The sequence below is a fragment of the Meles meles genome, chromosome 15 (genome assembly GCF_922984935.1).
Source record: "Meles meles chromosome 15, mMelMel3.1 paternal haplotype, whole genome shotgun sequence".
Taxonomy (NCBI): Eukaryota; Metazoa; Chordata; class Mammalia; order Carnivora; family Mustelidae; genus Meles; species Meles meles.
In genome coordinates this window covers 51,538,383-51,555,086 of record NC_060080.1, presented here as the reverse complement: position 1 = coordinate 51,555,086, position 16,704 = coordinate 51,538,383, and the positions used below count along the sequence as shown (strand labels likewise).

The 16,704-nt window shown below is 36.7% G+C and overlaps 1 protein-coding gene across 3 annotated transcripts in view; it reads right to left on the bottom strand.

Annotated features, from left to right (window-relative positions):
• EXOC6B (exocyst complex component 6B) overlaps nt 1-16,704 on the bottom strand; it is a 624,123-nt gene that overhangs the window by 498,074 nt on the left and 109,345 nt on the right. For all 3 annotated transcript variants that reach the window (XM_045979317.1, XM_045979318.1, XM_045979319.1), the window contains exon 6: nt 11,625-11,829. In XM_045979317.1, coding sequence (XP_045835273.1) covers nt 11,625-11,829 — 205 coding nt within the window. The remainder of the gene's footprint in view (nt 1-11,624; nt 11,830-16,704) is intronic.

Sequence of the window (16,704 nt, the reverse complement as noted above, 5' to 3'; positions counted from 1 at the left end):
GTAGGAAATCCCAGGAGTGTTGTAATGGAATGAGGTTCAGTTATTGTACAAACCACCCAAGAAAAACTTTGTAGTGTGGGTCATGTTCCTTTATTTTAAATTCAACAGAAAGTTCAGATTCCTAATGAAGTAATAATGAGGCCACTGGCTCTTTCCCACAAAATTCTGAGGCCAAGCCAATTATAGGAAGCCTGGCCTATCAGCACTAATTTCCTTCACTGTTCTAATTCCCTCTTTTCTCCTCTTCTTCTGAAACTATGCAGGGCCACTCACTCACTCATCAGAACACATGCCCATGGATGATCGAAATGAGCGTGTAGGTCTGCAGTAGTTAGTGGCAGGGGCGGGTAGTATGACAATTATTTTGCAACATAAAGAGGGTGCTGAAGCACTCGTATTCTCTACTGAACAGGGGCAAATATTTAAGATTTCAAGGCAAGGGAAAGACATTCAGATTATCACAAATTTTCAATCTTTATCAACACCCTCGAGATTTTTATATTTATAGGGGTGCCTGGGTAACTCAGTCAATTAAGCATCTGCCTTCAGCTCAGGTCATGATCCCACCATCCTGGGTTCAAGCCCCGCATCAGGCTCTCTACTCAGCAGACAGTTTGCTTCTCCCTCTGCCTGCTGCTGCCCCTGCTTGTACTCTCTCTGTCCCTTTTTCTCTCTGTCAAATAAATAAAATCTTTTTAAAAAATGGATTTTTATATTTACAAACATATATTATATACATATAATGTTGCTCATTATCTTAAATTTAACCTGTTCTCTTCTTTAATAAGGCACACAATACAACAGAGAACCAAATGGACCTTAATTTAACTTACATCTAACACATAATTACAATTACAATTCCATCTTATTACAGCTATGAATCTGAAAAACAGACTCCTCCACTACCCCACATAGAGCAGGAAAAAAAACAATAATAATAAAGCTAAGTAGACCCTGAGAGTTGGAATTTTTCCTACCTCATATTCCAGCCCACCAATATCTACTACACATGTATTCCAAATCTGATGACTTGTATTTCTTTTCTATTTCATTCAATATATTTTATCTAAGTTATATATTCAAAGTCATGCTTGATTAAGTTGTACACAGTCAAATCATTCCATAGGGTTTATTATGAAAAGAAACCGTCTCCTCCTCTCCTTCTTCCCCCTAAACCCTGCTTTCCAGAGGCAACCACTCTTTTAAAGTTTACCCTCTATCTCTAGCTAGCGTCTGTATTTGTGCTATTGCCTAATTTTCCAGGTTTTTTTAATTATGGTAAATATACATAACATAGAATTTTCCATGTCTACCAGTTTTAAGTGTACAGTCCTACGATATAGGGACATTCACACTGTATAACCATCACTACCATCCATCTTCAGAACTTCTCCATCTTCCCCAGCTGAGACTCTGTACCCATTAAACATTCATTCATCAACTCTCTAGGTCAGGCCCTGGAAACCATCATTCTACTTTCTGTCTTTATAAATCTGACTAGTTCAGAAACCTCAGACATGTGGAATCATACACTATTTGTCCTCTTGTGCCTGGCTTAGTTCACTTAGCATCATGTCTTCAAGGTTCATCTGTGTCGTAGCATGTATCAGTTTCTTTCCTTTTAAAGGCTGGACAATATTCCACTGTATGTATGTGTCACATTTTGTTTATCCATTCATCTGTCAATGGACCCTGGCGTTGTTTCTGCCTTTTCCTGCGTGTGTTAGATTTTTTTTTTTTTTAAGATCTTATTTAACAGAGAGAGAGAGAGAGATCACAAGTAGGGCAGGGAGGCAGGCAGAGAGAGAGGGGGAAGCAGGCTCCCCACCGAGCAGAGAGCCCGATGCGGGGCTCAATCCCAGGACCCTGAGACCATGACCTGAGTGGAAGGCAGAGGCTTAACCCACTGAGCCACCCAGGCACCCTCCTGTGTGTTAGATTTAAGCATGATCTGCTGATGTCCCACCAGGAGGGATGAGGACTTAGCTTGGCCTCTTTCACATGCATACCACACCAGCACCACACATCTGTACACAGTGTCCATTCACCTATTCCTCCAAAACGGAGAAAAATCAATGGATCCATTAGATAAGTTAGCTTTCAGCCATTATTATAACTATATAAATGCAAGTCACAGCCAAGCCCTATAAGAAACTATCATGACTTTCCCTGTTTTACATAACTTGTTTTCTGGGGTTAAGTTTTCTTATTTTTAAGTTTACCTAAGTTTTTATGTATTTAGCATTACTCTGTTTCCAAACTCTCCCCAACTATCTAAATTTCCTCTCAATATGTTCAAATACATCCAGTATTCTACTACTTTCACCTTTTCAGGATACCTCTCTTAAACTTTCTAAAATGCTCCAGACTGTGCTGGTTGTACTTTCTGCCTGCTACCCCACTGTCAACCAACTATCTCCCTTTTAATCATCATCTTAGAAATTCTATTTGCCCCTCTTCTCTCTTAGGTTATCTATGTCCTTAATACCTCCTATCTAGGGGGTGGGGACTATGGGAAGCAAATTTTTGAAGACTTTCATTACTGAAAACATATTTATCTCACCCTTATACTTGCTTGGTATTGTGTAGCTAGATAGGGAAATGTGGATGAGTAATCATTTTCCCTTAGAACTTTAAAGACGCTGCTCCATTTCAGTCTACCTTCCAGTATTGCTATAGTCCCAAATCATTTTGACACTGAATCCTGTTTTATATCTCTAGAGGCATTTTTATCTATCTCTAGAGGATTTTCTATTTGTCCTCTGGCTTCTGAAATCTCACAACATACCTGGATGTAAGACTATTTTCATCCCTTATATTAGGCATCTTTTAATCTGGAATTTCATGTCTTAGAATTTGGGGAAATTTTCCCACATTATTTCTATGAATTCCTTTCCTTCATTTTCTCTTTCTTTTTTCCAGAACACCTAGTATTCAAACACAAGATCTCCTGGACTGACCTCTAATATTTTTCTATCTTTTCTATTTCCTATGTTCTATCTCTTTTTCTCTTTACTCTCTCACTTTCTCTCTGAGGGATCTTCCCCCACTTTATTTTCCAAATCCTTAAGGTTTCTGCTATCATATTTTTAATTCTTTTTTTTAAGATTTTATTTTTTTGTCAGAGAAAGAGAGCACAAGCAGGGGGAGGAGCAGACAGAGCAGGCAGAGGGAGAAGCAGGCTCCCCATTGAGCAAGGAGCCAGATGCTGGACTCTATCCCACGACCCCAAGATCATGACCCGAGCCGAAGGCAGACGTTCAACCAACTGAGCCACCCAGGCGTCCCATATATTTTTAATTTTTTTTAACATTTTATTTATTTATCTGACAGACAGAGATCACAAGCAGGCAGAGCAGCAGGCAGAGAGAGAGGTGGAAGCAGGCTCCCTGCTGAGCAGAAAGCCTGATGCGGGGCTCGATGCCAGGACCCTGGAATCATGACCTGAGCCAAAGGCAGAGGCTTTAACCCACTGAGCCACCCAGGTGCCCCTATATTTTTAATTCTTAAACATTCTTTTTTGCTCTCTGAATTTCTCCTTTTGTGTAGCTTTCTGATCCTCTTGCATGTACAATTTTTCTTCTCTTATCTTTCTAACACTATTGATTGTTTTGTTATGCCTTTTAGTTTTCCTCTTCTTGCACAGTCTCTATCCTTTCCAAGTTGCTTCATCGTATGTGTTTGTTCTGACCTCTAACCATAACGTTAGAGAATTTTTTTTCAAATATCTGCTGATCCTTGGTGATCTGCCCATATCTCAAATTGGGAAAGTAAAAAGCTGACTGAAAGTTCTGTGCATGTACATCAGTCTAGTCAACTGTGGACTTTAAAGTGATCTGACCTGTCCATTTGACTGGGGACTACTGAGTGGACATACCTCTAAGACAGTTCTCTTGGACTAATCCTATTATTCACAGTACCTTCCAATCTCATACCTGAAGGATATAAACCTGGCTATTAGAGTCCTGGGAACCAAATCAGAGAGGAGGGCTATGAAATGCAAGATGAACCTCAACACTCAGTATACAAACTTCCACTGCTTTTGGTTTGGTAACCTTACCATCAACTTACGTCTACTGTCCTGTGGTCTATTGCTAGAGCTGGGATAGGGCAGTTAACTGGTGGGAAAAGCTGGGGAAAGAATCAGGGTGTCTAACTGCAATTTTTTTAAAGGTTTCCATTTATTTATTTGAGAGAGAGAGAGAGAGAGAGAGAACATGAGCGGGGAGGAGAAGCAAAGGGAGAAGCAGACTCCCCGCTAAGCAGGGAGCCCAATACAGGACTCTTGATCCTAGGACCCCGAGATCATGACCTGAGCCAAAGGCAAACACTTAACCAACTGAGCCACCAAGATGCCCCTAGCTATTGTTTTTACAAGTCTAGAGAGGCAGAAAATATAAATGTATATGTTGAATTCAACATTTTTAACAAGCCTGTTTGATAACCTCTTAGTACCTCCACAGTACTTTCAGAAAGGGTCAAAATCTATTCAAGAAGCGATTTTAGACATTTTCATATACTTAAGAATGTAACTGGAAACTAAGAGCATATACCTTTGAATATTTTTTAAAAGATGTCTCTTCCTGAAAAATGTTAAGGTGTAGGTACATTGAATTTTATTAAATAATACGACAGTCATTAATTGATGTATTAACTATTTATTAACTATCTACTGTCCCCAAGTACTATGTCAGTAAGGCACTGGAGCCATAAAAATAAAACATACTTCTGTCCTTACAAACCACAGGCTAGTGGGGAAGACAGATATGGAAAGCAACAATCATGCTAATGGAGTTCCCCACTGCTATGAGATGTCACCTTGGAGGGCCCTAGTGGCTCTGTACCCTCGCCATTCTCATAGCTCAGCAATATACAGGTTCGGGAAAACTGAGTTAGCTCATCTGAAAAAGACGAGGTCTGCTTAGCTGATATCAGTGGCACTGACATGACAATTACCCTTACCAAGATATTTCTTGGACCAGGAAGGATCCACCTAATATACACTGACCATCTTCAGCTTCTTCCCAGCTTCCCTATAAATGATCTGAAAACAGGGTCCCTCTCCTGAGACACATCCTGCTGTTTGTACAGCAAAGCTGAACCCATCACATCCTTCCAGAGAAAGGTAGTAGAGTGATGTTCCCATGCACTCCACTGACCTTTCTACCTGTAAGACTGACTGAAGGAAACCCTACTTTACACCTATATGGTGTGATGCTAATTTGTGTGTATTTATGCTTCTTGTATGACACCACCTTTGTCACTTATTAAATTCATATATATATACACGTGTTTGGTCAATTTCTATACTTGTATTCTGTTCTACTTGATGGTATATTCTTACGATACTATATTGTATTATTGCTCACAAGCCAAGACTCAGTAAAAGGAATATTCCCAAAAGAATTTAATCTTAAAATAACTGAAATACACACACACACACACACACACACACACCCCACACACACACATGTATATGTATATATATTTGTAAGAGATGGAGTAAGTATTGTAAATAACTGCTCTTCCTCTAGATTTTCTAAGCAATGTTCTATTTTAGGATTAGCACACCACAAAACCACCAACTGTATTGAGAATCCATATGATAATTTTCTCTTAAGTTTAATTAAAGGGAAAATTTCTCCTAATAAGCTGGTATGCCTGGCTTAGTCAAAGCAAATAAATATTGTGTTTATTATCTATGCACACATATACATACTGTAGTTTTCTTTTCACCCTGAAAAGAGAAAGCTCAAAACCGAACTGCAATACTGCTTTCAAATGAAATTTAAGAAATAAATTATCTTTCTTCTCTCATCCCAACTCGATACTGGTAAAAAGATACTGATGCTTTATATTTAACAGTCTTCTAATATATGCATGATTTTTAATTGAAATCAGGTTCAAAATATTTTAGAAGTACATATAACAAATAATTTTTTAAGGCAAAGAGAAAAAACTGTTTAAAAGCATTTATTATATGCCTGGGACCGAACTAAGTACTTGATTTCCCTACATGTTTTCACATCTTTGAAAAGAAGATTAAAAATTCCTACTATAGAGTTGTGAAGACTGAATGGGATGCTTGGTAACTTGCTCATTGTCATATAGCTAACAAATGCCAAATCTAGGAGTCTGAGCCAGACTCCAAAATCTGTTCTGTTAACTATCATATGACTTAATAGTAAACTGAACCCCTACTACCTGACCATCTACCATATTCTGATTGCAAGCTACTCTGATTGCTGCCTATTTCAAGAATCTCTATAAAACAGCTTCACACTCCCTGCCCTACCCCCATGCCATCCCCATAATCAGAGACCAAGGAGTAAAGAGTAGTACAAATATATAAATACAGAAATCAAGAGGAAAAGAGAATATCAAGTAAATCTAAGAACACCAGACCAACTGAACACCAGCTTCTCTGACCCCAAAACCATATTGCACTGGAGTATTGGACAGCACACAGCACAAAAGAAGTTTCAACAGTGAGACTGCTTTTACTTGGCAGTCATCACATGGCCTGTGTTAACTCAGTTGGTAGTACTGTGCCAGGTCTAAGTCAAAAGATGTTCAACACAATAAATAAAAGAGCACATTTTGCTAGTCAAGACTTAACCAAAGAAAGTCAAGGGTTTAAAGAACCTTGGAGACAACTAATCCCACCCAAGAGTCAGCTTCTTTAAAACCAGTTACTAAAGGAAGACTGCCTAGGAGCCTTCCATCTCCTTTATGGGCAACGGGTTCCTTTTCTAACCAACAGTTATATAACCTGTATAATTTAGCAAAGCCAAGTTAAAATTTTAAAAGTAAATAAATCCTTTCCTTTGTTAAACAGCCTCACATAGAAATCAACCTAGCCAAGAGTGTTTATATTACAAATGTTATTTAGCCTCACAAGGCCAAAGGCAAACTAATCAAAATAAGAAATACAGAACTTCCCTCCTACACAAATCAATTCCATAACAAGTGAATTACAGAAATCAATGTCAACAGGACAACTAGAATAAAGCAGACAATTAATGAAGAATTTCTTTAGACATTTTTTATAAAATCACTTCAAGCTAAAATGATAATTCTAAAATAAGATTTACACAGTATTTTGGAAGCATACAGGAAGAAGACCAACATAAAAAACAAGACAGGATAAAAGGTCGGGGGAGGGGCGCCTGGGTGGTTCAGTGGTTTAAAGCCTCTGCCTTCAGCTCAGGTCATGATCTCAGGGTCCTAGGATCGAGTCCCGCATCAGGCTCTCTGCTCAGCAGGGAGCCTGCTTCCTCCTCTCTCTCTCTCCGCCTCTCTGCCTACTTGTGATCTCTATCTGTCAAATAAATAAATAAAATCTTTAAAAAAAAAAAAAAAAAAAAGGTCGGGGGATTTTTCTCCCTACTTTGCAGATGGTTCTATTTCCCATGGCAGAACCCACAGTTGGGTTCACTAAATGCTGTCAATCCAATACCATGTTAAAACATAAAAATATATATATGTATATTGATATTGGATTTATGCATATATATTTTTAACATGGTATTGTTAAATATATTAAAACATGGTATTTGTTAATACCATGTTAATATATATTTATATTTAATATTTATATTTTAACATGATATTGGATATATGCATATATAGAGAATATGAAAGATTTTTTGAAAATACAAACAAGACTGTTTAGCTTAAAATTCAACAGGTAATAAACAGCAGAATGAACAATTTTATAATTCCTCCTCAAATTCTGCTAAATGGTTGAATTTCTCTCCTAGTTTTCCTACTTAACTATTTTCTTACTTTTTTGCAGCCTCATAGGCATACTGGAAAATAGATGAAAAACTCAGAGACTTCTTGTGAGATATCACTTTAAACTAGACTATACCATTGTACAGTTTAGTAAAATAAAAAATAAAGATGTATAGTTTAGTAAAAAGTAATTCTATTCAACACCCAAGTATGCTCACTTGCATTCTCTCTCTCTCTCTCAAATAAATAAATAAATCTTTTTAAAATGGTAGAGGGTGCCTGGGTAGTGGAATCAATTGAGCTCCCACTCTTGGTTTCAGCTTGGGTCATGGTCTCTGGATTGGAAGATCAAGCCCCACATTGGGCTCTGCACCCAATGTGGAGTCTGCTTGGGATTCTCTCTCTCTCTCCCACTGCCCCTCCTCCTGATGCCCTCTCTTTCTCTCAAATAAATAAATCTTAAAACAACAACAACAAAAAAGACCAAAATAAAAGAGCATATTAATTTTCTATTGTTGTAACAAATCCCTATAAACTTAGTGGGTTAAAGCCAAACAGTTACTATCTCAGTTTCCATGGTTCAGGAATTCAGCATTTTTTGCCAGGTCTTCTGCTCAGGGTCTCACCAGGCTGAAATCATGGTGTCAGTCAGAGCTGTGGTCTTATCTGGAACTCAGGGTCCTCTTCCAAATTCATTCATGTTATAGGCAGAATTCAGTTCCCTGTGGTTGTGGGATTCTGGTTCCCAATTCCTTGCTGGCTGTCAGTTAGCGATAGCTCTTAGCACCTCTAGTGGCCTACAGTTCCCTGCCATGGGTCCTTCTCCAAAACTCAGCCCTTTATCTCTTCTGTTGCAGAGCATCTGCTGCAGCTTTAAATCTAACTTCTATACCTGAACTCCATTCACTCTTTTAAAAGACTCTACCTGATTATATACCAGGCCCACACACTCAAGGAGGGGGATTTTACAGGATGCATGCACCAGGGGACAGGAACCCTGGGGTCATCCTAGAATTCTGCGTACCACAGGTGATCAAAACTAAGAGCTTCCTACTGATAAAGCTTTATCCAGAGATCATACACCACTTTGAATACAGAGGAATCGATAAACTACATATCCTTTAGATCCCCATTTTTTGCAACATATCTTCTGATAAAATGGGACAGCAAGCAGTTTAAGATTATAATAACAGATAAAAGTATTGAGCCTAATTTGCACATTAAAGTTTAATTAGGGTGGAGCTCTTTCCGGTAGTTTGTTTTGGCTGCTTTAACCTCAAAAGAAACCAATCTGCCGCTTTTTCCATCATTTCACAGTACCAAGGACAAAGTCCCCCCAGAGATCAATGTAGTAACCCAGGATACATTGGGGAGATGACAAAGGGAAATGTCCGCCATGAAAAAGCACAATCACCTACCTAATTTCTAGAAGAGCCCAGACCAATGATCAGTATTAAGACTTTCAAACCTATTTTCTCAGATGGTTCTCAAGAAAACAGCTTAAAATATTTTTTTTAAAGAGGACAAGAACAGAGGGTTAGAAAGCCCATCTGGATCTGGAGGCTCATCTGGATCTGATGGTGAGTTCTGAGAATCCCTGGCAGATACTAGACTCTGAAATGGATGTCATAACTAGATGGGATCCTGGGTTGCCTTTCTTGAGAAGCATGTGTGTTCTATGGACAAGAGGAAAGGTGAAGAGATATTTGATGACCAAAGAGTAGCCTGTACCAGAGACTAGCTGCTATTCACCAAACCTGAGTCCTTCTCCTCTTTGTGACAGAGTGAGATTTTATTTTCTCAGCCTCCCCTGCAGGTCAGTAAAAGCCAAGTAATTAGGTTCTGGCCAGTGAAATGTGAGTATAAGTGATAATATGTTGCATTCATGAGTAGCTCTTAAAAGCTCTCCCACAGGCAATACTCCCTGGCCTTTCCTTCTGCAGCAACCTTCAAAGCCACATTAAAAATGGCAGAGCCACACAATGGAAAGATTCCCTAAATGACCAATGCAAAGAAAACCATCCCAAGTCACAAACACCATTTTGGGTTTGATATAAGTGAAAAATAAATCATATCCTTTCCCTCTTTTCCAACATCCACAAATTCAAATAAATATTTACTGAACAACTACTATGTACAAAGTATATGGTAATTTCTCTTCTTCCCACCTTCCTTACTTTTTAGGTACTACAGATCTTAAAGTGTGTTAAGATATTTTTATTCAACGATCTCAACTAACATAGCATAGGATAACAATACATGCAATAAAAGCTACACCTGATTTTACATTTTACAGGGTTATCAGTTAATTAAAAGTTCTGAATCCATGATGGTTTTCTTCAGTTCTTTATATAACACAAATATACCAAATAGTTAATAGTTTACACAGACTGAGCGCCATGGTAGGCAAAATCACCTCAAACTACCCTCAATTCTACTACAGGACCTGACCTTTACAAGCTGTGTGAACTTGAGCAAGTCATTTCCCTGCCCTGGCCCTAAATTTCTTTAGATAATTAAGAGGTAAAACCAGATAATCCACAGTAAGTGAAATAATAGTATTTTCATGGAATCATCCAAAAAGGAACTGAAGTTAATTTCTCAAGCAGAGGCCTAAAAAAGAGGTAACTTTAAAAAAACGCTTCCACAGAGACTCTGTACTACACTCTCCTATTTTTGAAAGTTTAGAAAAAACTTGTCAGACACAATAGAGACTTGCCTTGCAGAATACCTTCATTCCTGTACTCAAAATATATACCCCCCCCCAAAAAAAATATATATATACACACACACCCAGTAATATGGATACACTAGCAATTTCTTTCTTTCTTCACCACTAAAAAATGACATATGATTATTTCCATCATGTTTATCATCAAATAGTTTTAAACATTCCCCATTATACAGTATAAAACTGACAAAACTTAAGAAAAAGAGAGGGGGAAAGAGTATCTCTAATGCTTTAGGAAAGGAATTTCTAAGACGCAAATCTCTTCTGCAGAATCAGACATCTGAAAGATTACCAAGACTGGCTGAGATCAAAAATGTGATGTGCTCCCTCCTTCTTGCCAGAATGATAACTACAAATGACTTCTTGGAGAACACAGTTGTTGGCAGAACCAAACAACACTTTCCATAAACAACCAAGTCTTCTATTTGTTGTTGCAGGCTACATCTTAAGATATACCCAGATATTTTAATAAAATCAATGTGATTTAAATTTTAAGAGCAAGCTGCACTGCAAATCATTAGTGCTCTTTTATTCAAAATGACGAGAAAGAAATCAAGACATTCCTTGGTAGCTTTCATTACTTAGAGATGAAGATATTAAAAAAAAAAAAAAAACCCTAAAAATTTCTAACACTTTTGTTCACTTATAAGCTGTAAATAAATCCTTTTCGATGATCATAGTTCACATTATTTCCCAAAAGGACTTTCTTCATTGATACCCAATGATACCAGAAATAAGTTATAGAAATATTTATAAATAACATGACATCTTGCTTACATGATAAGTAATCAACCAAAGATACCTACAGCATAAGTTAGCTCATTACCTAGAAAGAGACCTTTTAAAAATCCTGGGCTTCAAATCATATCCAAAGTGAAGGAAAATATTTAAAAAATAGAAAAACCTCTTTATAGTCCCTATATAACCATCACAATTGATCCATATTTACTGAACTTCTCAGAGCAAAGCAATCTACGAGTAAATAATTCATTGCTGTTAAAACAATGAAACACATCTTTTAACCATGTGTTCCCATAAAGAGGAAGGGCTTTCCTAAAATGACATGAAACAATTAAGATACTTAGCAGAGAGAAACCCATGTTTAACAGAATACTAGCAAAGTCACCAGCCAACCTATCTTAAACCCAAGACCTACTTGCTTCATGGCAGTCTCTCCAATTTTGTCTGAATGTTTGCGGATACTCTCCAGAAAGTCTTTGAGATCAGACATAGAAACATCCTTAATTTCTTCTCGAAGCTTGGGGATGTTGTCCACCATCACCTTGCAGAATCGATAGTGGCTTACTTGAGGCAGATAGGTATGCTCTAGATGTTCCAGAGTTTTCAGTGCAGGATAATGCCTGTAAAAGGAATTGTATCATCTTTAGCTCAACTCAATCTACTTTAGGGCCACAGGTGTATTCCTCAGGTAGAATTTCTAGACTGAATTAGTTTTCACTGTACATTAAGACAAATCCAGTATTAAGTTTTAATAAAAACATCAATGGAAAAATGTCAAATTATTCAAAATTAATATATGTATTAAAGGACTTAACAAATTACAATCAAAAAATATTTTAGTCCGAGAACAGAGAAAACTTAGAAAATCTACCAGTGAAATTCCTTATGCAAAAATAAAATACAAAATGATCATATAAATGCCAGAACAATCATCCTATAAAATAAAATACTCAAGTCTAAACTTCCAACTATAGCACAAGGAAGAGCTTAGCAAATCTTCTACCCGAAAAACAAATATAAACTAAACAAAACTGTCCCAAACAACCATTTCAGGGCTCTGGAAATAGACCAAAGGAGAACATTGAAAAAAGTGTTTATTCATGAAAACTGCTGAACAATGACTCTGTGGTGTTCTTCCCTGGGGCTACCTCCCAAACCTCCAACTCCACCCACCCTCCACTCCTCCCTCCCTCCCACTGGTTATATTGGCTTGTCCTAAAAATCAGCAGCTTCCCCACCATTAGAAGCCAATGGGAATGGCGTTTTTAGGAAAGTAGAAAACTCCAGATTAAGGAAGGAAGGAAAGAAGAAAGGAAGAAAGGAAGGAAGGACAAACAGACAAACAAACAAATAAACAAATAGGTGAAACTACTCCAACTCTCCTGGCCTGAATATAGTCTGGGTTGGGTCAAAGGGTAGATTAGAGGACTAACCAGAAATTTAAGAGGAAAGTACAGAAATAAGACACCCAATAGCTCTTTGCCCATCCATAAGCTGACTGAGGCTGTGTACTCGCACAACAGGACACCCAAAAGGGACTAAGCACTCCACACATCCCTGGTTGACTAGGAAGCAGCAGGCACACATGTAGTAGAAGCGCTGGCAGAAAATTAAAAGCTCAGGCTGTTTTGAAAACTGCATGAATCTTTAAGGTATTCCATAGCTCACACACAAATCCACTGACAACAGATAGAAACGTTACTGGCTCAAGTCTGAGCACAAACCTTGGACCAATCTTTAGCTGATGACTATCCTTTAGAAATGAAAATGAAATAAATACATTTCCTGATACACAAAGACCAAGGATTCCTTGCTACCAGTTCTGTCTTGAAAAAAATCCTAAAGAAGCCAGAAAGGAACTGACAACAGAAACTAACTTGAATTCACAGAAGGAAATGAAGAGCATAATAAATAGTAAATATATGTAAAATATAAAAGACTAAATAAATATTTCTTTCTCTTTTTGTCTTTTAATTTCACTAAAAGAAATTTTTTTAAATTATTATAATTCTGTATTGCTGGGTTTATAAAATGTACAGATATATGACAAAAATAGCACAAAAAGGGAAAAAAGAAATGGAGCTAAGTTGAAGCAAAACCTCTACTACATATTCTGCCAAAACTACATGAGCATTGACCTAAAGTAGACTGATATGTTAAGATACAGATTATAATCCATAGAGCAACCTCTAAGAAAAAATAACTCAAATTATACCATTAAAAAAAAATCAACAGAAGAATTAAAATAGTACACTACAAAATATTTAAGACAAAAAAGAGAGTAAAGGATAAGAACAAAAAGACATGAAAAACAGAAAAATAAAAGAGTAAAATTCATCCATATTAATAATTACATTAAATGTAAATGGACTAATAAACACTCCAATCAAAAGGCACAATGTCAGACAAGATTTTAAAAAGTATGAGCATAACAAATATCACGGAGGACATGGGGAGATGGAGAGGAGAAGGGATTTGAGGGAAATTGGAGGGGGAGATGAGCCCTGAGAGACTATGGACTCTGAAAAACAACCTGAGGGTTTTGAAGGGGTGGGGGGTGGGAGGTTGGGGGAGCCAAGTGGTAGGTATTATGAAGGGCACACATTGCATGGACAATTGGGTGTGGGGCAAAAAAACAATGAATTCTGTTACACTGAAAAGAAAAAAAAAAAAAGCATCTGCCTTCAGCTCAGGTCATGATCCCTGATGGAGCTCTGCATGGGGCTCCATGATCAGTGGGAAGTCTCCTCTCCCTCTCCCACTCCCCCTGCTTGTGTTCCCTCTCTCCCTGTGTCTCTCTCTGTCAAATAAATAAATAAAATCTTTTAAAAAATAAATAAAATAAATAAAAAATAAAAAGTATGATCCAATTAAATGTCCTCTACAAGCAACACGCTTTAGATTCAAAGATACAAATGGATGAAAGTAAAAGATAGAATAAGGTATACCATGCACAAAGTAACCATAGAAATGCTGGAGTGCCTATATTAATATCAGATATAACAGATTTTAAGAAAAGAAACATTGCTGGTTATGTAAAAGTGAATACTGCTGGTAATGGAATAGTAAAGGGGTCAATATTTATCTGATAAGTAGGGAAGCTTCTGTAAGCATAAGAGAACAAATAAAACTAAAATTGATAAAGTTGACAAAGTAAAAACAAAGTAAGTTATATATTAAAAAGACATAAGAATAAAGACAAAACAAAAACTTGGTAAAGATTATTTACAACATATAAACTTAAGTTTTTTTTTAAAAAGTAATGAACAAAGAAAAATCCCAGAAGAACATAAAAAAGGCCAATATATGGGGCATGGGGGACTGGGGGGTGGGGGGGAGTTGAACAGATATGTGAAAAAATGCAAATCAAAATGTGATTTTGTCACTCAAACTCCCAAAGAGTTCTTAGAAGATAATGGGTATTATTTTTTTTAATTTTTTTATTTACTTCTATTCAGCGTAACAGAATTCATTGTTTATGCACCATACCCAGTGCTCCATGCAATACATGCCCTCCATAATACCCACCACCTGGCTCCCCCAACCTCCCACCCCCCCCCCCGCCCCTTCAGAACCCTCAGATTGTTTTTCAGAGTCCATAGTCTCTCATGGTTCGTCTCCCCTTCCAATTTCCCTCAACTCCCTTCTCCTCTCAATCTCCCTATGTCCTCCATGTTATTTGTTATGCTCCACAAATAAGTGAAACCATATGATAATTGACTCTCTCTGCTTGACTTATTTCACTCAGCATAATCTGTTCCAGTCTCATCCATGTTGATACAAAAGTTGGGTATTCATCCTTTCTGATGGAGGCATAGTACTCCATAGTGTATATGGACCGCATCTTCCTTATCCATTCGTCTATTGAAGGGCATCTTGGTTCTTTGATAATGGGTATTATTATCAGGGGTTTCAATAAAGGAGAATTCACTGCTTTCTGGTAAACAAATTTGTATTAATGATACAGTTTTCACTGAAGAATTTTACCAAAACAAGCATTCTAACCAGTTGCATTTCCAAAAAGAAATATTAGATTTATAAAAGCATGTAAGCCTCTTGAATTGTAGGTATTTACATTAGTCAATAAAAAAACTAATCTAGATGTCTAATAACAAGGAATTGGTTAAATACATCACGATACATCCATGTGGTAAAAGACAGCAAAATGTTTACAATATTGTTGCATAAAAGCTATTGCAAAAAATAAAATTTGTAAGTACAATTGTAACATTTTTCACAGCCATAATTATGCATACATGTATAAATTATGAATATATGTGCATGTATGAGCTATATATCACTAAACACATACATACACAAATACATAAGTACACAGAAAATGACTAGAAAAATAGATACAAAAATGTTAACCATGATTTTTTTTTTCCTTTGGATATACACATTACGGGTGATAATTTTTCTTATGTTTTTAGTTTTTAGTTTCCTAATTTCCTAACGTCCCATGATATATTTAGTATAGGAAAAAATTCAGTTCCAATCTTATAAATAAAAAACTGATCACTCTATTTTGATTTTAAGAATGAATTTCACCAAAAAAAAAAAAAAAAAAAAAAAGAATGAATTTCACAGTAGACACTTAAGCTTTCTTGCTCCAATGTACTTAGTACCACAAACACCAAAGACTAGAGATTGGCTTTACTATTTTTTTTTTTTAATGTCTTGACCTCATATGTTCTAAAAATCAAAATCTTAGTCCAAATAAATGGAAGGGAGAAAGATTTATTTCCCCAATTTAGAAATAAAAGTAAAAATATAGTTAATGTGAATTGGTAGCTTTTATAACAATTTTACAGACTCAAAAACAGTACAATTCACATGGTTCAGTGTAAACAGAATGGTGTTTATACTGCAATTAGGTATGAAGAACTATGTGCAATAAAATGCAGTTCCTCTAAAGAGAAACCTTAGAATGGATAGAAAGCCAGAAATTAAGCCAAAAAGATAAACATACTTTGGGGTTTAGTTATATTTTGGAACATTGTTTATAAAATGAGAAAAATCTAACAATGTTGCCTGCGGACACAGACACATACACTGATGAGACACATGGCTGCATGCTGAAAACATCTGGTCTGTCAAATAACTCCACATTTTTCAAGGCTAATTAGTACAAAACCCAGGGATTCCTGGCAACAAAGAATGTCACCTTATTTCCCCATTGTCCTTTCCCTAACATATTCATGTTCCAACTATGAGAGACCAATAAGATTATTCAAATTTCTGGTGTATTTTTTTTTCTGGTTTATTTTAATATCAGTGACAGGTTAAAGAATGATAGCCAGCTAGACACCTGTATGGCAGACACCAAAAGAAAAAGTTCTATTTCAGGCAACCAAGGAAATCTAAAACCAGATTTTGACATTATTTTTGACAACCTCTAGACATTATTAAAACTGAATCAAAAGCCAAATTCTTAAGTTTCATTTGCACGCATGTCCCCCTCATTACACTCCGTAATAGAAACGTGAACAGAA